Source organism: Paramisgurnus dabryanus, chromosome 5 (assembly GCF_030506205.2).
Source record: "Paramisgurnus dabryanus chromosome 5, PD_genome_1.1, whole genome shotgun sequence".
Taxonomy (NCBI): Eukaryota; Metazoa; Chordata; class Actinopteri; order Cypriniformes; family Cobitidae; genus Paramisgurnus; species Paramisgurnus dabryanus.
Window position 1 is genome coordinate 49,483,616 of NC_133341.1, and position 23,378 is coordinate 49,506,993.

General features: G+C 38.7%; 2 protein-coding genes across 7 annotated transcripts in view; one reads left to right on the top strand and one right to left on the bottom strand.

Moving 5' to 3' along the window:
* The first annotated feature begins 2,087 nt into the window (after window positions 1-2,087).
* Window positions 2,088-23,378, top strand: part of naa38 (N-alpha-acetyltransferase 38, NatC auxiliary subunit) — a 156,598-nt gene continuing 135,307 nt past the window's right edge. For 2 of the 6 annotated variants that reach the window (XM_065284619.2, XM_065284620.2), the window contains exons 1-2: window positions 2,391-2,547; window positions 2,845-3,013. In XM_065284619.2, coding sequence (XP_065140691.1) covers window positions 2,503-2,547; window positions 2,845-3,013 — 214 coding nt within the window. In that variant the 5' untranslated portion in view covers window positions 2,391-2,502. Of the gene's footprint in view, window positions 2,548-2,844; window positions 3,014-23,378 lie in introns of all 6 variants that reach the window. The other 4 variants (XM_065284621.2, XM_073814781.1, XM_065284622.2 and 1 more) reach the window with 4 other exon arrangements.
* LOC135774482 (E3 SUMO-protein ligase ZBED1-like) lies at window positions 10,227-11,944 on the bottom strand. Its single transcript, XM_065284618.1, has 2 exons — window positions 11,171-11,944; window positions 10,227-10,922 (listed from the first exon to the last, which is right to left on the bottom strand). The coding sequence occupies exons 1-2, from the start codon at window positions 11,870-11,872 to the stop codon at window positions 10,518-10,520; spliced, it is 1,107 nt and encodes a 368-aa protein (XP_065140690.1). The 5' UTR covers window positions 11,873-11,944; the 3' UTR covers window positions 10,227-10,517.

Genomic DNA, 23,378 nt, shown 5'->3' on the forward strand with positions numbered 1-23,378 from the left:
CTGACATGCAAGGTTTTCAGGGACGTTTTTAGCAAGCCCAAATTCAGAGAAAATGTCCACTTTGTATGGCTGGACAGTAAGTTTTTTTAAATCTAAATTGTGAGTACTGTAAAAGGTACTTGAGAAAGTCTGTCTGTTCGTCCATCTATTTCTGTTTGTTCGTTTGTGCAATCTATCTATCTGTCTGTTCTTCCAATGTATCTGTCTGTCTATCCATCTCTGTCTGTCTATTTCTATCCATCTGTCATGTCTATCCGTCCGTCTGTCTGTGTCTGATAGACGGTATTGCCTTCAAAACTTTCAGCTTGAAAACTACTTTGATCTGCAAGCTGAAATTCTTCAAACTTCTATTTCAAACTTTTAGGATAGGCTTTCTCAAGTCAAATTTAAGCTTGTGTTGACAAACTTTTTTAACTGGTTTATGTTGTTCATAAACAAAGTAAGTCTCTTAGGTACTCTACTGTACAGACAAAGCCAATAACACTCAAGCATATGTTGTCTAACATTTTCCTGTAATATGTGTAACATATACATAAAAAAATCCTTGTATGACTCTTTACTATGTTAATGCCTATTTGCAATTGCCAATTTCTTCAAAACGATGCAATATTGTTCTTTATTTTATCTAAATTAGGTGTTGTGAACTGGAGTGCATTTTCCAGACAATATGGGCAAGAGCTCCGGGTGCCCAAATCGTTGACTTTGAAATATACAAGGACTGCCCACCTGGATATGTAGGTGATGGCAGAAGGGGAGTCCTGAATGGGTTTTATTCCGACAAGGAGGTTCAGGGCTATTGCTCGGTTGATTGTTTTTTCAATGATGGAGGGGAACTTCAGGCTGTGTAGATTGTGTCTGAACGATTAATGTACGTGATTATCTGTATGTGTGTATTATGTCTTTTAAACAATGATTTTTGTTTTGAAATAAAAGTTATCACTGGTATGGGGTTTTTTTTTTAGTGGCATGCATAGGGATACAGAGATTGACACTGTACTGTATGTAGTTTAACTGCAAACAACTTCATAGCCATACATGTGTAATAGCCTATATAAAGCACAGAAATAAACAAGAACTATTAGAGGAGTGATTCAAATAAGAAATATATAAGGTGCCATTAATGTTTACAGTAATTTTGTAATTTACACAGTGAAGTGCAACATAATGTGCAAAACTTTTAAAATCTACACAGATATTACACAATACTCTGTAATTCCTTATAAGTTCACCTTAGATCAGGCATAGCTGAAACTATGTGCTCTACTCCATTTTTGCTGCTTTCATTATTACTTATAGTTTTCTTTAATACTGAATCGTTTTATTAAAGTATTAATTTCAGTAGTATTATTTCATAACGTCAGCGCGATATGGCGCACGTTTTAAAGATCGCACTGTTTTCAACCGCATTTCCTGTTTACCGTGGCGTCGACGTCATTACTGTGCTACTAACCGATGATACGCGTTATGGGAGGGGCTGCGCGTTCAGCTCCACCCTAGGGTCACCCACGCCCCGATCTGCAAGCTGCAGTCAGGTGTACTTGTATAGTTCAATCTCTTCATACTCCATCACGGTAGGTGGCGGTATGCAAATATGAAATTGGTTTTCAACCCGCCATAAAATCAAAAGAAGAAGAATATCACTAACGTTAGAAAGCATGACATGAAGAGCATTGTGTTGTATTTTCTAAATGCTTTAAACTAGTGATGCAAAGTCCGATTCATTTCCGCGAACCGGCTCTTTTCGGACAGTTCGGCTCATTGAACCGGTTCAAAAAGCCGATTCAACGGTTGCTGATGTCATCAAGAAATGACATTGCTACGCATTTATTTTCTAATTACTTGTATCAATGAAACATTCAAATAAAGTCGTTTGTGTCAACACATTAAAACATTCAAATAAAAAGTAGTTTTTGTGAAGGCATAGCTGATTTATTGCCTTTCATTCACAAGTTAGTAATGTTTGTGTTCACAGTTTCAATCGCGGATTGTAAATGCCATATTACCAGTTTTGACTAGCCTACAACTTGAATAAGAAAAAGACACTGGCGCACAATTGCGGATGTGTAAGTATAAAGAATAAATAAACTTGTCTTTTAAACTCATTGGTCTTCCTTAAACAACTACAATATGATTTGCATGCACAATAAATCGTACTAAAACTAAAGCTTTTTAATAAAACAAGCATATCAAGAAACTAATAAAACAAGAATGGCTCGTTCAAATCCTCTGTGATTCACACGCAGTGTCAGCAACTCATCCGTCAGAATCATCGGCAATCCTCGCCTCGGCAATCATCGACAATCTTCGTTCGGTTCTTTTTTAGTTCGACGTGCTATTTCGGCTGTGCGTCCTGCGTCATCAACCCGGAACCTATGCCCAAAACTAAAGTTCGATTCAGTTCGATTTGTGAACCGGCTCGACCGGTTACTTCCTGAGAACCGGCTCAAAAGAACGATTCGTTCGAGAACCTAACATCACTACTTTAAACCCAAGGAACATAAAATGGCAACCGAGAGTGAAGAAAATGGCACGGAAATGCAGCCTGAGGTTTGAATAAGTTGGCAAATGTGGGCCCAGGATAGCTAAAGCTAGCCAGCATTATGGCTTTTGCTTATGGCGTATGCTTAATGATTGACTATGGGTTTTGTCAAGATTTATGTTTTTGGTGTTATTTGTACTGTTAATTGCTTGTTGCTTTATATTGCATGTTTATAGCATTTATAGTAAACACGCACATTCTTACACAATACGTCACTGCATCAAAGAGTCAGATCCAGTTGAAGAGAGTTGATTCGGACGAATCCACCACATCAATGTCGTTTATGTAAGTATGTTTTGTTTCAGGTGGAAGATTCATCTTATTCCTTGGCTCGGTTGAAACTTGAGAATCTCCTCAATAAAAGCATGACGATTCGCATGACAGACGGACGCACGCTTGTTGGGCTTTTCTTATGCACAGACAGAGACTGTAATGTCATCCTGGGCTCTGCACAGGAGTTCCTCAAATCCACAGGTAAGCAGTTACACTTCATATGTGAATACCACATTATATCATATGTACTGTATATTCGCTTTGCTGTTGTTGCTGCACATTAGTAGTATTAAGCCCTATTCGCACGGGATGGACTCTATGCACGGCGGTGCTTGACGTATTTCCGGTGAAATCTCAGGATGCTGGACTACTTCCGCCAGTCATAGAGCTCAATGATATTCAGGAACGTTGGTTGCCAAAATAGCCAAAATAACACTGCAAATTTTGTTGATGGTTGTTTAATTTACATAGAAATAACTTATACTTCACATTTAATACCATAATGACATTTAAACGTATGAAAGTATATTTTTATAGACGGGAGAACCGAACTTCTAGCCACCACTGGTGTGTGTCATAGTGTTTACAGCATTAGACTCAAGCATGACAACTTCTACACTGCTACCCTGTATCTGCATTAACACTAGTTTTAGAAAGAAATTGCACTGATAACAGTGCTATTCATCTGTTGTTGATATACTTATGAATTTTGTATAATTGTTATCATCAGTACTAGCGAAGATAACATCTGTGGTTATACAAGCAAAATGTTAGAACAGTAAAAAACATTTTGCGCATTTATGCTTTATTAATAACAAATGCAAAAGACAAATAGAAAATTCATATCAATGACAACAAGAATAACTTCAGAGAAAAATAAAACACACACACAACAAACTAAATACACGGGGTATTAAAATAAACAAACAGCACAAGAAATAAACAAATAATGGAATAGATTTCTTAAATGGACTTTACCATAGTCAATAGTTCTTTTTGCGTTGTTATTTATATCCTATAAAGTTCCAAGATATGACTCAAAAATATCCAAGTAAAAATGTTTTGACAATCGACGTGAATATACAAAAAAAAGGTATTAAACGTCACATTTAATATAAGTCCTGCTGCAGTTCGTGTTGCTTTTTCCTCATATAGCAGTGAGATTTCATTTACGTCTTTTAATTTACCTGACACTTTAAGATAACATTACAAAGACATTAATCCTGAATCATAAAAACAGCACAATGTAAGCTCTGCTAGTATGATGAACATATCATAATGATTACAGAGATAAGACGACTTGCAACCTTTCTCGAGTTTGCACATCTGGACAATTCTTCACACATCAAAGGTTGTAAATTTGGGTAAATCCAGCAAACAACGAGTAAATTTAGCGATTCTGCCGTCACTCCGCTTTAAATCTCCCGTACCGGAAACTGAAGAGCAGCCTTGAGTCAAACGCGGAAGTTAAGCGTGCATAGAGTCCATTAGTATTACCTGGTGACCTCTTGTGATTTGTAATAATTACGGAGGTTGTCTGTGATCTTAATCCCGTGCGAATCGGCCATGTCTGTAATTTGTAAAGTGAAAATTCCTCAGCAAATGACCTACCATATTTCGCCGAACGCCGAGGTCCTCTGATAATATTAGTCCCGTGCGAATTGGCATCTCTGTAATTTGGCCAGCATTTGTTACCAGTGCGCCTTTTTTATTTTATTTTTTTCTCAGTTTCTGTGCCTCTCGCACGGCAGCTGTGAAGCGCACATACAGAGACACATCCCTCCGATTTTTTTTGGCTTTCATGGTGAAACTTGAGGGCTTTATTAGTATGTTTCTGATTTTAAAATTAAAAATATGCAGAACTGTCAATATTTGCGATCTCTAAGTTTAGGTGGGGCTGTCATGGTAAAGGAATTTCATTTGTGGTGATTTTGGGTGGCTCAATAGCGTTGTATACACAACCCTTTGTTTATTAAAATAAAATAATTATTTAAATCCGGAACAACGAGATGCACTGAGGTTGTTTAGGCTTGTTAATTGCAAATTTTTCAAAGAATCTGTCAATACAGAACACAGCAGTGTCTTGAAGAAATTACAATTATGCAGTATTTGTGCACGTGTACAGAACGAATGCAATACAGAAGGCAATACATAATATTAATATAGGACATTTTTAATTTGTATCTATGAAATTAAGTTGGAGAGATCCTTTTTAGTCATTTGGCTTTTTTCATCATTTCAGAACAAGCTTAACTGCTATCCATAATAACTTATATTATAATCTGTGTGTTCCTTGGTCGAAAATATGTAGAAATATATGCGAGTAAAAAGTACAGAAGCAAAAAATGTAGCTCACGCGGAGCAAACGAAAAGCAGTTAATAAAGCAGACCCTCCGTAGATGAAGTACTGAAACAGTCGAGTCGGTTGATGATCATCATGTTTATGTTTCACGCAGATATTGTTGATGAAACACTTGCATATCTTATTGCCCAGGCGAGAGTCAAGTGTTCAGTCAGTTAATAATAAAGCCATCGGCGTTACATGCTGCTGTAACCTCGTCCACGGAGCGGACGCTGTTGATACACAAAGAAAAAACGTTGTTTTTATTAAAAGCTGGTTGTTTTTATTAATTTATTTAATGCTGGTAAGCAATCAGTTATATTTTTGCGCCTTGTATTTGTGTTGATCATATACATTAATTTTAATCTTTAAAACTGCATCTAATGGCAGAAGACGCTATTCTGTCATTTCAGTTTCACTTTTTGCACACATTCAATGATTTAACGAAACGATTTGGTAAAGGTACCTCTAACAGCGTGTCGCGGTGTTGCGTGATAGTGTTATGCAAAGCCTCAACATTATATTTGGGAGATAAGTCAGTAAATTGAAGTGAAATCACAGGCTTTGCTTATCCCATGCGAACCGGCCACACGAATCTCAGACGTAGGTAGGTCATTTTTTAAAATCACATTAGGTCCCCAGATAATACTTATCCCGTGCGAATAGTACATTAGTGGTATATTTTTCGGTTATCATCACTATCATTATCGGCTCTACTTGTTATTCCAACGTTCAAAATTTGCATATAACCTATGTTCTGCCACATCATTATTGTTTATTGTTATTCCTCTACTCTAAACTTTGTATAAATGTCTTACTGCGTATGTGAAAACCCCATATGCATGTAGCTTATTAAAAAGAAACTTGCAGTTTCCGTTCCCAAAAAATATAACTTAGATTTTTGTCTTAGGCTTGCATAAACGTTACTAAAATGCTATTTTTGGACTCGGAGATGATCCTAGAGATTTGGGGGCCCTAAGCAACTTTGTAAGAGGGCCCTGTCAGTGCGTTCATAACAACCCATTTATTGTCTGCTTAAATGTAGCTATAAACAAAATGTTAACTAAAAAGATGTTGTATTATCTTATAGCTGTATATTTTTGCCATATGGACATTACTTTGACACTCACCAGAATATTTTCTAATTATAACATTGACACGTGATTTCTAAAAAGCTCTTAATCTGTTATGTTATAGATTTTAACATCTTAATTGTAATAGTAACTTAGTTGCTGATTACTTCCTGTTTGCAACCACCAAAGAATGCTCGGTTAGAACATTTATGATTATTTAGGTATGATGACAACATTTTCAAAAACATGACTAGACCGAGCAGACATTTCCATTTACAAAGATACCAGGGGCCTCATTTATCAAGCGTGCGTACGAACAGAAGTGTGCGTAAAGTGTGCGTAGGAACAGTTTTACGCAAAGTGTGGAATTTATCAAATTGCACATATACATAGAAATGTGTGTAAATATACGCACACCTCGGAGTATGCGTACGCAGAGCATCTAGTGGTAGAATAGCGATACTACACAGGACCGTCCATCCCCAGTGTTAAAAGAACACTTTGTCTATTTATTATCCACCCCCAGGTGTTAAAAATGATTACTGTTAATAAAGTAACTGCAAATCAGTATTGAAGTTAATTAATGAAATAAGTGTCTAACCCTATATAAGAAAGCTCCGTCAAATGCTTGACACAGTGGCTTATCTTGCATTATTGGAAGACTTGGCAAATCATCCATTCCGCCGGGAGCGCGTTTCAGATATCGCGCCGATGATGCTGGTTATGCGGCTGTCCAAGGAAAGTTCTGTCATTGTCTGTCCTCCTACAGATTTCACGTCGGGGTGCTGTGACGCGTTTTTTTTTTTTTTTTGGCTGATAATTTAATGTCAAACCACTTTTTTATTTCTAGAAGTGTTCTCATACCCAACGGAATTAAACTCACTGCTAACATGTTCCCATGCAGATTTGTTTTCTTTTGTTAGTCATTCCTCCCGCACTAAGTGAACCAAACAGGATTTGTTATTAGGATTTAACCTCATCCACCAGTAACTCAATTTCTGTGTCTGTAAAGTTTCTCTTTTTTGCTCTCTTTGCCATTAGTGCGATGAGGGAAAAAGCACAACCACGTGACTTATAACGGGGGGGGGTTGTCACCATATATGGTTCATTGGAGGCGTTTCAGAATGCAAATGACCATGAACGTGCACGAGCATGGTGCTTAAGAACAAGTGGGATTTATCATCAAGGATTACTTACTGATGTGCGTACGAACCCCGTGCGCACGTTTGATAAATCCCGATTTTTTTGTACTTAGGCACATTCTAAATTTCATTCATATGTACAAATATAGAACATTTTCTACGCACTGTTGATAAATGAGGCCCCTGGATTGTAAAAATCCATTGAGGATTGAAAAAGTTATTATATTTTTAATATTAGAAATCGAGGAAAAAGTTATATATGGAGGTCAATGTGTGTGTGACCGGAAATTCTGCTTATTAACATTGCTTATAACCTTCTCATTTCATCAGATATTTGAATGAAATTTTAACAGACGGTAGAATTTGTTAGTTCTTTCAAATAAAACCATGAACATTTACTGTTTTAGTTGGAATGGGCCATTTAGTTGGAATTAGTTTGTCATATTTAGACTCAGACCCATGGTTTTTAGAACGGTGCCTGCAGTTCTGATGTTCTGACAGGACGTTGGCTAATCTAGGGCTGGGCGATATATCGGGGGATTGTCATGGGCATCTCTTCAGTAAAGCTGGTTCCTTGATTAGTAGTAAATCGCCATCAGCTGCTTTCAGATGGAGCAGCATTTACTACACAGAGCCACAGAGCTGGGCCATATCGCGGTAATAATTGAGGATGTATTGCCTGCGATAATTAATGCGATATGGCCAAGCTTGTCAGTAAACAACGGCTCTGATTTTTTTGCCAGGTATAAAGGCAAAAGCTAGGGAAGTGGTGTTACTTACTCTTGAAGGCTGTCTCCTGCAGCTGCGGTCACAATAAAAACTTTGTCAATTCCAAAACAATTGTTGTTGTACAATGTTGTTAAAATAGTTTGTGTTATACACCATTTTAAACCATTTCTTTTAATTCAACATAAATTGTATAGCTCAAGATTAAAACACTGCTCTGCATAAAGAGAAGACAGTTCTTAAGAATGATGATAATAATAATATGAATAAATATACTTTTTTTACCTTGTTGACAAAAATAAAAATTAATCAAATTGTGTCATTCCCATCAACAATGCCTCATTGAAGACACTAGCCATGTTTCCATCACCATGATTTTATGCACATTTTAAAGTATTGCATTAAAAATGAGCAAAAAAGTTGTTATGTTCGCTTGAGGTGGTTTTTGATTTATGCGAAAAAGAGTAAATGCGAAAAATGGGGGATGGAAACACATTTGCCGAATTAATTCTGACGTAGCGAACAATAAACCCATGGGACTGACCGTCTAGCTGTTTCTGCTGGAGTTGTCTTTACTATATTTTATATAGGGCTCGACGTTGTTGCAATGTCATTGCTGATAATGCCTTCCAGTGTTCCCCCTACCATTATAAATGGGGGGCGCCCCACCCTCCTAACGGCTCGCCCCGCCCCCTTGAAGGTCAAGTAAATTTGATTTGATTTTCTTTAACACTCTGGGGTCGACGGCGGCGCGGGCGCCGCAAACTCTTTATTTTTCAATCACTCTGCAAAAAAACTGAATGTTGTGCTTTTCACAAAATTAAGAAAATAAACATGATGCGCGATTGCGCGTTTTGTTCTCTCTCCCTCAGTGAAGTCCTTTCAGAAACGCGTCAGAAAAATAAACTGTAACTTAACGAATACTTGTCGTAGAAACAAAAGATAAATGTCTACATAATGCTTGGAATGTCTCCTTTTAAATGATGTAAATGAGATTGAAAACAGATATTGTCCTTCGGTGTAAACTGTATGAGAAGGAGGAGAAGTACCGTATTTCTCCAGTTACCTCATTATCTGTAATGAGAAGAGATCGCCACACCCCCGCGCCATTGAAGTGAACAAGCAGAAACATCCATATGCATGACTCGTGCCTCCTGCAGTCAATGGATACGCAATCCACAATCCAGTCTCTCCATTCCTTGTATTTCCATCCGATTGCACCAAACATGACATCTAAATCCTTATTTACTTGCGTATGTGTGTCAGTATCTCCAGACGCGAGTGTTTTCTTTGTCTTCCGTCAAACAGTTGACGCGACGGGAACGTACATACACAAACACGCGAGTCAGGAAACTCGACATGCTTTTTGGTATTTTTATAAAATACGTGATTGCAAACAGTACAATCCTTATTTAGTTGCGTCTAAGCGCATATCTCCGCACAGCAGGTTTATTAAACACAGGATCACTCGCATGTGCACATTCACTGCTTTCATGATCAACACGTGAGGTAATGGCGGCGGCTGTAAACAAACATTGATAGGTTTATCACGCGTGTCCCTTGTTGTGTTTCTACTATAATGATTACAAAAACACAAATAATAGTCCAGACAACGATAGGCAGTTGTTCTTTTAAGCTTTTTACTGCACAAAAGTAAACCTCTCACTGGCCAAGTTTACGATGGCCAAACAGTACCTTTACCATGATTAGGCTACTATGGTTTTTAAAAGGTAACTTATACTTGTGAAGTTAATAGAAAATATATATATATATATATATATATATATATATATATATATATATATATATATATATATATATATATATATATATATATATATATATATATATATATATATATATATATATATATATATAATGTGTGTGTGTGTGTGTGTGTGTGTATTTACATTATATTGAAAAGTAAACCTTATCATGGTTTTACTACAGAGAAAGTTACTTTCCTGTTGAATAGGCATGTAACGATTCACTGAACTCACGATGCGATGCGATTCATGATACTGGTGTCACGATGCGATTCACAATGCGATTTCTTGTACAAAATGAGATTCAAGAAAGTTAAATGAAAAAGTTTCCTTTTATTTTATTCTCACTCAGACAAAATGCTGCACAATTCTTTCTGTAACAGAAATATCTTTGTCAAATAACAAAACTAAATTGGAATATTAAAACAAATCCCAAATAAAATAAATCTTTTCATATAAACAAACTTGCTGCACATTTCTTTTTGAAACTGAAACATCTTTGTCAAATAACAAAACTAAATTGGAATATTAAAACAAATCCCAAATAAAATAAATATTTTCATATAAACAAACTAAATGTATCTCGATTCAAACCCTGTTTCAAAACACTGGGAAACAAGTCAAAAAAGACTCTTTGTTTTTTTTTACTTGTTTTTTTTAAAGAAATATCAGCATGTCCACATTTTCTGGCAGAAGCTGAGATCTCTGCACATTCACAATGTCCCCTGCCGACGAAAAAACCCTTTCACTAGGGACAGAGGTGGCTGGTGTGGAGAGATATGCTTTTGCTATACTGGATAGCAGTGGGTATACCCTAGCATTCTCTTTCCACCACTTGAGTGGACAGCTATTGAGGGAAATTGATGTTTCAGCTCTGTACTTAATCATTTCTGCATCAATCTGAGTGATGTGCTTTGCAACTGGTTCATCAAAAGTCCCTCCAAGGAGATCTTCCAATGCTGTTTTCTTGGAAGGAGGTGGTTTCAGCTCTGTTCCTGCTCTGTCTTTCTGGTCAAGAGGCTGTTCTGCTGCAGGGGGGTGACCACTGGCACCTTTTTTGCCCTCATCCTGCACAGAGGAATAGCAGAAATAAAAGTAAAAATCTAAGTACAACAGTGACAGTGACAGTTTTACATTGTTATAAAAACAAGATTTTAATATAATTTGTTATAATTTATTTGTATTATTTCTCAGAGTTTACACAAACACATTTGGAAACACATTTAGAAAAATATGCCATAATAATAAACAAATTATTTAAAAACATCTATTTAGAGAAAGAGTAAAATAAATACAATACTGTAGGTCACCTTGTTCTGCAACATCAGTACAGCTTTCTCCTTCAGTCTGTGGAATACATCATCGCATTGGTCTTTCTCTAGATGAGGCAGAACCCGGAATCTGGGGTCTAATGCAGTGCACTCCAGCAGGTGGTTGTACTCTGAAGTGTATCTGTTGTGAAGGTTGTTCAGTATAGCTTTCTTTATGTTGCTCACAGTGGGGGAATCTTCTTCTTTAGATGCCATGTTATGCTCGATCATATGCTTTAAGGGCACAATGAGAGACACAGTGGGGTTTTTCTCATCACACCGCACAGTTGTGGCTGTTTTGAGTGGCTTTAAAAGGTTCACAATGTCCTCTGCATCACGGATGTCTGAGCCATCCAAAGTATCGATGTCACGGACATTTCGTCGAACGTCGTTGCTCAGAAGAGCTGCTGTTACAGCCGCTTGCTGTTCGAGGTAGCGTTCGATCATATCCAGACTGCTGTTCCAGCGCATTGCGACATCGATGATTAACTTATGCGGTGGAAGCTCCAGTAGTATCTGTTTGGCTGCGAGCGCAGCTGTGGCTGTTGAGCTTCGGTGAAAGAAGGCAGCAATGCGTCTTACTCTGCCCAACAAACGACTCACGCGGGGCACACTCAAACCCGCTTGGCTAGCTAAGTTCAAAGTGTGGGCAAAACACCTGACATGGGGCGCCAGTCCCGCCTCTCTGACAGCAACATCCATATTCCTCGCGTTGTCCGTGACCACAGCAATTCCATGGTTGGCCTTTTGAAGCCCCCATTCACTCACAGCTGATTTTAAAACTTCAGCAATATTAGCTATGTATGCGTTTCGAACAATGGGCGAGTTTGGAGTACAAAAGTAACCATCTCCCACTCACTGGTTATCACATGGGCTGTGACCGTAAGATAACTCTGGGTAGCCCTGGAGGTTTAGCCATCGGTTCTAAATGATACACTATGTGCTTTTCTGAGGGTCTCAATTACCTTAGATTTTGTTTCCCTGTAAAGCGCTGCCATGACAGTCTGGCTAAAGTGGGGGCGTGAGGGGATGGTGTATTTTGGCTCCAATTTGTTGACGAGTAGCTTAAATCCTTCATTTTCGACGACAGAAAACTGCCTCATATCTTTGGCCATGGAAACACAGATACACCTTGTGATCTCTTTGGCTCTTGCACTCGTCGCCGCGAGTGGGGCTGTAAATCCGCCGGTCAGTGTGGTTTGCCCCACTAAGAGGTTTTTACGTACCAACGGCGGTGACTTGAGCTTCTCACTGTGGTGACGGTTTGTATACTGCATCATGTTTGTTGTGCTATTGGTGTATATTAACACCTTCTTGCAGTATTTGCACACAGTTTTTGTTTTGTCCGTTACCACCTCACCTTTTTCATTTTTAGTCTTCGGAAAGCCGAAATGCCGCCACTAGTGTTGGGCGATATGCCCCATTTTGAGATCGTCCTATCGTCAGCCTGCGAGATCGGCGATACACGATAGTATCGGGGGGCGGGGCAGTAGTTTACTCATTTATTTATTTGTTCATTTATGACAAGACTTGATTGGTGGAAAAAAGAACAAGAGCAACACTGTCATGAATGCATCTTTCTTAAAACTAATGCCATTAATCTGAGTGCGTCATTAAAGCCCAGACGCTCTTTGCGTGCCAGAGAGCGAGAACAGGACACGCGCTGGTTTTAACCCTCTGCGCGCTAACAACCTCTCTAGTGCAAGGAAATGTCAGAGATAGGGCTGCTCAATTATGGGAAAAATCATAATCCTGATTTTTAACACGATTACTTAATGACTGTAAAAACATGCACCTGCGCAGACACACGCAGCGCACATAAAAATAATTAAATGCTTTTGTTTAGTGCTGTTGCAGAAGGTTACACGTGTCAAGCAGTGGTGCTCTCATAGGTGCCTTTTTAAACACACTGGTCCAGCGGAACACAATCATATTTTAAACACGAGGGATGTATTGCTAAAACTCCTTGAAAAGCATATCATAAACAGGATTACTATCTGACTTCAAGTTCAGACAGAGCGCAGCTCTCTGCACGTACGCGAGAATGGCACCAATATGCAGCGGGTTATATTTTAAACAAAAGGAATAGTTTGCCTCAGCTCGCATGAAACGCATTAAACCGCACAAATACATAAGGATTACTACTTCAGTTTATGTTTAGACTTCGGACAGATGCGAGAGCGCGTGCATGTGAGACAGAGGGAAGCGTAGCTGCTAGGGCTGGGACAACGCGTCGACGTAATCGACGACGTCGACGCAAAAAATACGTCGACACAAAATATGCGCGTCGATTCGTCAGACCCAAAAAGGCGGCGCAGTAGTAGCAACGCGAGTGGCTTCAGTCCACGCCGGTTTCACACAGCAAGGGTGAGCAGTGCCTGCGGCTGCGCGGCGCGTGGTTTTTTCAGCGCCCATGTTAACAAGCATGCACCCCGCCGCATGAGCAGCGCGAGCTCGCGGCTCGAAACGGATATAAACGGAGGTCGGAGCCAGCTGCAAATACTTGGGCGGCTCTGTAGCAACAGTGCTGCAATCGTTTCTGCGTGGTTCTGCTGCGCTGCTCACGCTCAATTAAAGTGAAAGTGCTTTGTTTATGGTTTAAATGCTCGTGGATTTACGCGAAAAAGTGTCCTTTTACCATAAAATCATGAATGTGATGCCAAGTGTGTTTTAAACAGTCATTTGAGCAATTTAACAGAAAGCAATGAAATATGTCACTGTTGCCAGAAGACTGCGCTTTCATTCACTCTCTGTCCAGCAGTAAATGAGTCCTAATCTATCTTAACAAACTTAAGAGAAAGAGATTTAATAATGTGCTTCTTAAGTCTATAATAAGTCTATCTTAAGTCTATCTTAAGTTTATATCTGTCATTAAATGGACTAGAACAGCACGAAAACAATGTGGATTAAACAAATCTAGTTATAAAAATTACACAGACCATCAAAAGGCACATTGAAGAGGTTTTGCTCATAAATGCATGTAAAATAAAGTAATTTGAACTTGAGATTTTTATACGGTTACTTAACTGCACAGTATGCCCTACAAATGCTTTATTGAATGCTACCTCTGTCTAAGAATGCATTATTTTGCACTTGTATAGTCTTTTTTTATTTTGAAATTTTAAGAGCAATAAAGATATATTGAAATGTTTACATTCAGATATGTAAATCAACATGTATAACTTGCTATTAGTTAATTAATGGGGAGATAATCGAGAATCGAATCGAAGTCGAATCGAATCGAAGTCGAATCGGACTGACAAAATGAATCGTTAGATTAATCGATGCATCGAAAAAATAATCGCTAGATTAATCGTTAAAAAAATAATCGTTTATCCCAGCCCTAGTAGCTGCTCATCCACGCGCTGGATTTAGGTGCTAGAACGAGTCTGAGACGCGCGCATTAAGTGCATCTGTGTGCAAGAAGGAACTCTCTCTCTCTACAAGCTCTCCGCGTAAAGTGAAGCACAAACCCTCATGCGAGGAAAAGCATGCAAAACTATGATGATGATGATAATAATAACCATTCGCCAACTATCGTCATGACTATCGCCATGAAAGCCTGCCATTGGCGATATGTCGGACGATCGTCGATACACGATACTATCGTCTATCGGCACAACACTAGCCGCCACACGTCCGATTTGAATGAGTTTGGAGCATCCTCAATATCAACGCCATCTGCACTTGCCACCGCCATTTTTGCTTCTGTTAAACCCTACAGCTTGTTCGCCGCTATTGCGCCTGTAAAGCGAGGTCAGAAAAGGCCACTGCTTCGGCGCCACTGCTAGTTAAAACGTGTATAGCGATTCTTTTAACGTGTCAACCGACACGAATCTTCACATATTTTGATCGATTTTCAACCGACTCTGAGTGCATCGTTACATCCCTACTAGGGGTGCACGATTCAGAAAATTTCACGATTCGATTCCGATTTTTAGGCTCAAGGTTCGATTCAAAAACGATTCTCGATTTAAAAAAAAAAAAACGATTCACAGTATGTAAATGTAGTTTACTGTTTCCTATGTGACTGATTGTAGTAGATATACAATTTTAAAGAAAAGAAACACAACAAATTAAATGTAGTTTGATATTATTTTATGTCTTTATGCAAAAATAAAAACTGTTATGAAGCAATTAGATGATCCCTTTTATCAAACTCTATTAAATACAATAATATAGCATATTAATGATAGACAGTGCAGGTCTATAGATTATAAATGTGACTGGTGTTATAATGGTTATAATTTCTATTAGATAGAGCAGAAGCAAGGAAAGTGCCTCTCTTTCTATTTCTCTCTTGCCGATTAAAAAAAAAGCTAAATCCACTCATTATTTCAGATTCAAAAGTTTACTTGCTGTCCCAGTGACAGGGGACTTTAGTTTACATTACAGCTTTGCGTTCTGTAAATCTTGAGTCAGCTTGAGCTTTGCTCGTTCAGTGCAATAGATTTTAGAAAAGATATGGTTTATTAATAATAATAGAAAAGAGCCAGTTGTTATCGCCATGGAAACCGCAGGCACGCTGAAACTGCACGTGAGCTTTAGCGCGGTAGCGCTCACAGCCATTCTCCGATTGACTCGGGTTTTACACACAATATTAATTGAATTAAATTGAACAATATTAATCAGACTTTGGGACCCGAAGTAATTTAACTATGACTGACCCGGACCCGATGACCATTTCAAAATGTGAATCGATTTTTTTGCACACCCCTAATCCCTACTGTTGAACATCCCCACAAGGCTCATTATGTGGCTCATTATTGAACTCTTTTGTCTCTCAGCTGTCAATCACTGATTATTCAGGAGCTTTCACGCCTCCATGCATACAGCCTTTCCCAAGCAAAAGTGTCTTAGAAATTGTAAATCAATGTCTTGCTTTATGTGAATGAGTAGGCCATATGATTTTCACATCATTTTGAAGAAAAAACTCTAGACTACTAGATCCTTGCAGGGCTCTAGACTAACTTTTTGCCCTGGTTGCACTGGTGCGCCTACATTTTTTCTTAGGTGCACCAGCACAAAAGTTAGGTGCACCCTAATTTTTGACCGCATCGGATTGATAGTTCACCCAAAAATGAAAATTCTGTCATAATTTACTCACTCCCATGTTATTACAAACCTGTATAAATGTCTTTGTTCTGGTGAACATGAATGAAAATATTTTGAGGAATGTTTGTAACCAAACCATTAATGAGCCCCATTCACTTCCATAGTATTTTTTTCCTAGAAGTGAATGAAGCTCATGCTTGGTTTGGTTATTAACATTCCTCAAAATATCTTGCTTCGTGTTTATCAGAACAAAGAAATATAGATCAAACCATATGAGATACATACACAGCACACAGTCAATTGTACATTATAAACATTATAAGCTTACATACTGCAGGCCTACTACAGACTCTCTCCCGTTTTAATAACACCCTGACCTCTGCATTACATTTGAAGCCTCCAAATTAGGCAATTTTGGGAAAAGATTATCATCTTAACTTTCGAGATGTATTCAGGAGAGCTTGCGTGATCCGTGAACCGTGATGTAGACCGTACACACTGCAAATTAATTGGGTTGTCACTTATTCATATGGTTGTCACTTGTTAATATGGTTGTCACTTGTTAATATGGTTGTCACTTGTTAATATGGTTGTCACTTGTTAATTCGGTTGTCACTTTAACTTTTAATGCTTAATCCTGTTCTGACAACCGCATAATACAACCGAATTAACTTCCGCAAAATGCAGGGGACAACCGCATTTATAGAAACTCTGCATAGTGTGTACATTAAAACTACAGTTGAGGCCAAAATTATTAGCCCCCCCCCTTATGAAATTAGACAAAACTCTTGATTTTAACAACAAGTTTTTTGTGGATTTGTTTTCAAAATAACCAAGACAAAATATCCACCAAGTTTGATTAGGATATTTAATTTAAATAGTGAGTTGAAACAAGAAAGGGAAAAAAAGAAACATCCAAAAATATTAGCCCCCCTGATCATTAATAGTCAATAGTGTACCCTTTCTGAGCCACAACTGCCAACAACCTCTTAGAGTAGTTTTTACTAGGTTGGCACAGGTCTCTTGAGGGATTTTAGCCCATTCTTCCATTGCAAATTGCTCCAGCTGGTCCAAATTATGTGGTTTCCTAGCATGGACATTCACTTTGAGCACTCGCCACAGATTCTCAATAGGATTGAGGTCTGGGCTCTGTGCGGGCCACTCCAGTACCTTGGTTTTGGTATCCTTCAAGAACTTTTGGACCAATTTCGATGTATGCTTTGAGTCATTGTCTTGTTGGAAGACCCAGCGACGACCTAAGGCTAGACTAAAAGCAGATTTCACCCTTTCTTCGCCAAACATACGCAACATCCATGTGCCCAAACAGTTTCAGTTTAGTCTCATCAGACCAAAGCACAGACTCCCAAAACTCATCTTTACCTTTCAAATGTTCACGGGCAAACCTCAGTCTGGCTGTGATGTGCCACTGCTTGAGTAAAGGGGTCCTTCTGGGACGATGGCCCTGAAGCCCACCACGATGAAGAGCCCTTACAACTGTGTTCCTTGAAACATCAACTCCAGAAGAGGCCAAGTCAGCAACAATCATCTTGGCAGATGTCCGGGGGATCTTGCTGACATCTCTGACTATTTTCCTCTCCAGAGTTCTTGAAATCTTGCGCTTACGACCACGCCCAGGTTTGTTTCTTACAGAAGTTGTCTCCTTGTCCTTGGCAATGATGCAACGTACAACGGTTCTAGACACTGTGAAATGCGTGGAAATGGCAGTATAGCCTTCCCCTTTATCATGAGCCTCCACTAGAGCCCGACCGATTTATCGTTTTGCCGGTTTTATCGGCCGATATGAGCCTGTCGCAGATATATCTGTATCGACGTATAAGCCGCAGATATGAAGCCGATATGAACGTTCCTTACAGAAGACATTAAATGCTTTTGAAAGATGTAAGTACTTGTTTGTCCAGCAGAGTGCGCCCTACTGGTTGCTAATGGTGACCCAGGTCACTCACTGTAGTGACACCAGCCAACCCCCCTTCACTTCAGTCAGTCCCTCAGTTCAGGTGTTGGCAGTCACGCTGTTTCTTCACAACATTTTACACCTGGTATTAAGACGCGCTTTGGTCGATTGGATTATAAGTGGGCGAGAAAGACACATTCCGGTTTACATTTGGTGTTTTTAATCGGTCTCTTTTGTCCACTTGCGAGTTGTTTAAAACGCAAGCGGAAGAAATGACGCGAGGCGGAGAAAGGACGCGCTTTAACTGCCGCGCAGTCTGTGGGAGTACAGCTGCTTGTGCTGTTACTGAACATGCTCATTTCAAAGCAATTGATTAAATAAGCTTGCGCAACTTTACACCCTCGCTAAATTAAAGAGGCGGAGAACAGACGCTTTAGTTTTATAAAAGTTTAAAGTCCCGGCAGAACACTGTGGGTTTGTGTTATAAAAATGTTGTGCAGTACATTAAACATAAGCCTACATCATTATGTTGTCAGTAAGTCAAGCATTGTCATCTTAACGGTAAGTTTCTAATTAATTTGTGAAGTACATAACTTATTGTAAAGCTAATAAACAATGACTTTATAAGTTTCCATTTTCAAAATAATCCCAATATAACATTTTTCTCGTCAAAACTGACAATCATTTAAGTTATATGTATTTTGTTTTGTTTGTGTTTTAAAGTTATTTATAATTATTCAAGTTTACTGTTTTGTGCACTTATATCAGAATCATTTTGGATAATAAAGTTTATTGTTAACTTGTAAAACACACCTGCCTATATATAGGGCTGGGAAAAAAATCGATTTGATTTTAAAATTTCTCAATGAATTGGGTGCGACGCGAAGCAAGCTCAGTGTCACATTGTATCCTTTCATGTTTCTGAACTTCAGCAGAGTTTTACCATTAGAGGTCTTTCTTCCCTGAGAGGACCCGTACGGTTCCGGGTTTATATTTGAAATGGTCAGTCTGGTCCGGGTAGGTCCTAGTTTATTACTTTGAGTCCCAAGTATGATTAATATTGTGTGTAAAACCCGATTCGACCGGAGAACGGCCGTGAGCACTACCTAAAGCTCGATTGAAGTTTCAGCGTGCCTCCGGTTTCTATGGTGATGACAACTGGCTCTTTTTGCGACCACGCGCTGCATTTTCTTTAATCCATTTTTTTATAATCTTACTATTAATAGACCATATCTTTTCTAAAATCTAAAAGTGCACAGAGATTGTAGCAAAAAGCAGTGCTAATGTCAAGCCCATTGCACTGAACGAGCAAAGCTAAAGCTGGCTCTGATATAAAAAACGCTAAGCTGTAATGTAAAGCCTGTCATCGGGACAGCAAGTAAACTTTTAAATCTGAAATAATGAGTGGATTAAGCTTTTTTAATCAGGGAAAGAGAAATAGAAAGCAGAAGCAGTAAAAGTGCCTATCTCTAGAAATTATTACCATTATAACATCAGTCACATTTATAATCTATAGACCTGCACTGTCTATTAATATACTGTACATAGTATTGTATTATATTAAGTTTGATAAAAGGGGTCATCAAATTGCTTCATATATCAGTGCAAAAACAGAAAGTGTTTTTGTGGTGCTTTGACAAACAGTGTCAGCTTTGTTCATGACAAAGAAAGTTTGGGGTAGTTAGATTAATGAACTATAATGTGAAATTAATATTAATGTTCAATAATTCAAAGTATTGTGTGGTGTCACACATTATTAGTTCTGTGTCACATGTATAGTAGACCATTTTTTGTCGGTGGATTATAATGATTGCCCTTTTCACCAGCTACCACCACAAGTAAATTTCAGATCTGTGGGAAACACTGACATACATTTTGCATTCGCCAAATCTTCATTCCTTCCCAATTTTTTGTTGATGCATTTTAATGAAATATAATGAATATATATTTTAAAAATATATACAGTTTGCAATTATTTTGTTTTAAATGGGGTCGGGGAAAACAAATCGATTCGAATCGTAAATCGAGTTTTTTATAAAAAAATCTCAGATTTTTTTATGGGGACGAATCGCCCAGCCCTACCTATATTACATGTCTTTGTCACGTCATTTTAAGTGTTTGATCACCACATTTGTGAGTGATCATTGCAAAAAAGTATTAATATATAGTATATTCTGTTAATGTATATAGTGTATTATATGTACAGTAGCCTGCTGTAGTATAATATACTGTAGTATATGTGTACTGTACTATAATATACACATAAAGAATATCTGCCGATATATCATTATCAGTGTTTTTTTACTCCCTAATATCTGTATCGGCATCTGCCCCAAAAAATGCATATCGGTCGGGCTCTAGCCTCCACTATCTTCTTTCTGAGCTCAAGACTGATTTCCTTAGTCTTTGGCATGGTGAGTAAGTAGTCTCTCCCAATAATGTGTTCAAGTGCCCTGTTCCTTGGAGTCCTTTTATGCTGATTGAATGTTTAGGTGTGTTTTGAAAGCAAAACTTCACACTTCCCCATTTTCACTATATTTGATACAAAGCAAGCCTAAAAATGTATTTTATATTCCCAAATGTTCCAAAAGCTACTAAATAGCACTGGTGAATGCTTTATTATATCAAGTTTTATCAATGCTGCAAACATTAAAAAGATCTTTAGAAAAATTTTCCAAAATTCATGGGGGGCTAATAATTTTGGCCTCAACTGTAAAGTGTTCAAATGTGGATATTGGATATGACAGGTCTCTCTTCTGAAAAACTAAATTTCTTGAAGCGGAAAAGTCTTTTGCGTGCGGTGCAGAAATTGACAGAGAGCGTTTGCGGACTAGTGTTGCCAGATCTTGCACTAAAAAAAGCGAACAGGAAAATTCCAATATAAACCGAAATAAATCCAAGTGCTTTACCTCAAGGATCAAAATATTGGGTCCCGGTACCTTTACACTTTAATAACACCAAAAACTTGTTCGCTTCATGAGCCAAAAGCAAGCCATAAACGGTTAAGCCCCAAAAAAGTACGTACAAAAAACACGAGGACCTGGCAACACTGCATGACAGCGTGCAGTTTTACAAATGCGTGCAATGCACAACTCCAAGATGGTGGTTTATTGCAAAACATTATGCTGTTAAATTATTTTGGTCAAAGCTTTGAGACGCGAGACAGCAGAACGTTGCTATGGTTATCTCTGTGTCAATCATCACATTTTCGGGAGTGAGTCTTGTTCTGTACAGCCGTGTAACGAACATTTAGGGGATTCACTCCAGCATTTAAATGCGGTAGTCACTCCCGAAAGTTTGCAGTGTGTAAATGAGGATTTAGAAGAGCTTTTTTACTGTGTAAGAGAAAGATCTCACGTGGTGGACCGCGATTTAGAAAAGTACAAGACACGCCTCCAACTACAAGTCACGCCTACTACAACTGACACCTCCGTCTTGCAGGACGCAGACAGACCCGACTCGTTTTGGAGGGGGTCTGAAACGACGGGAGGGGGCGTGTCGCCCAGATTTACTTCCCCAGGTCTGCATTTCCCCCAGACATAAGTTTGTCTCCCACACAAAAACATAATTTTATTCAAAATATGTAAAATTCCGCAAAATTCCGCGTTAATACTAGATTCCGTGTTAATTAGCCAATTCCGCGATTCTGTCCGCGATTCCGTGATCCCAGAAATTATAGGGCCCTACTTAAATCAGTGGCGTTGGGCATGGATTGATGGAATAGGCAGAGACAAACAGCATTTTTGTAAGAAATTAAGAGAACCAGCCAGTTGTTTGCTGCTTTGACAAAACTGTTCGTTTCAAATCAGGCTATGCCAGTAATGTAAATATCAGATTTCTCGTCGAGGTGAAATGCGGTCTCGCGATATCAATATAAAGTTGCGTTTTTGTCAAAAAGTTTGCTTGCATTAAATTATTCTGTAATCACATACGTTAACGCACGCATATACGCGAATCCGATCCAACGTCATCCTGACGAACACACGCATACGTTTGCTCCTCTTAAGCTGGGCATACACGGTGCGAATTCTGACGGTCGGAACGTCGTGAGCTCTCGCACACGACACGAGTGAGTTTATACGAAAATAATTCGGACGCAGTCACACACGACAAGATTTTACTGTACGACTTGACGAATTCTGACGTAAGCATTTTCACACCTGTGAGGATGAAAGGGGGTTCCTTTCGTTGTGGCAGAATGTACAAAAAAAATAAAACAAAAAGAATAGGGTTAAGATATTGGCTTAGTATATAAAACAGCCTGGAATTTCTGTTCTTTTGTATTTCTATTTATGCATTCCGAAATTGCAATATAGGTCTAGTTCTGTGGCGGTGAAGGAATTTCTCTGGCAGTGATTGTTCGTGCTTGCGCATATGCGGTTTTACCGTCTTAATACATCATGTTTGTAATGCCTAGTAAATATCTATATTGCTATTATTAATGTTACATATATTGTTGCTTTTTAGGGGTCAAGCCACGAAGTGGCGTAGACACCTATTGTTATTGTTAGCTTTCTTATTATTATTATTAGGGGTCAAGCCCCGAAGGGGCGTAGAACCCTATTGTTATTGTTAGTTTTCTTATTATTATTAGGGGTCAAGCCACGAAGTGGCGTAGACACCTATTGTTATTGTTAGTTTTCTTATTATTATTCATCCTAGTTCTTCCGCCATTGAAGTCAATGGCAGCCCATAGAACCGTACGTAGGAAAGTTATGTAATTTGGCACACATGTAGAGGACAGTCTTAGAAGTTACTATAGCAACATTGGTGTGTCTAACTCAAACCCTCTAGCGCCACCAACAGTCCAAAAATCCACTTATGTTCATGCTCATAACTTCTGACCCGTGAGTCCTAGACACTAAATTCTTGTTTCCTCTGAATCCTTGGCTCATGATGATTCAATTGCACACATTGATGTCATTTGTGTCATGCACATCTTTCCGCCATTTTGAATTTTCCGTAAAACCTACTTTTTCGAACTCCTCCTAGAGCGTTCGTCCGATTTGCATGTCCTTTGGTATGTAGCATCTAGAGACACCCCAGACAAAAAGTTATCAAAAGCTTTTTGATAGACCAATGCGTTCTCGTATAAATTGACAACATATAAGGCGGCGAGCACGCCAAAACGGACGTGAGGCCGTATCTTCGCAAAACTTTATTGTATCGACACGAAACTTGGTATATGTCATAACAGTCATGACCTGAGGGTGCCTGCAATGTTTCGTCGCAGCGCCACCT

Excerpts from the sequence above, each read along its gene's own strand:
- LOC135774482 (XM_065284618.1), bottom strand. The coding sequence starts at position 11,872 with ATGGATGTTGCTGTCAGAGAGGCGGGACTGGCGCCCCATGTCAGGTGT. Across the intron at positions 10,923-11,170 it reads TACTGATGTTGCAGAACAAG|GGCAAAAAAGGTGCCAGTGG; the intron begins GTGACCTACAGT and ends GTGCAGGATGAG.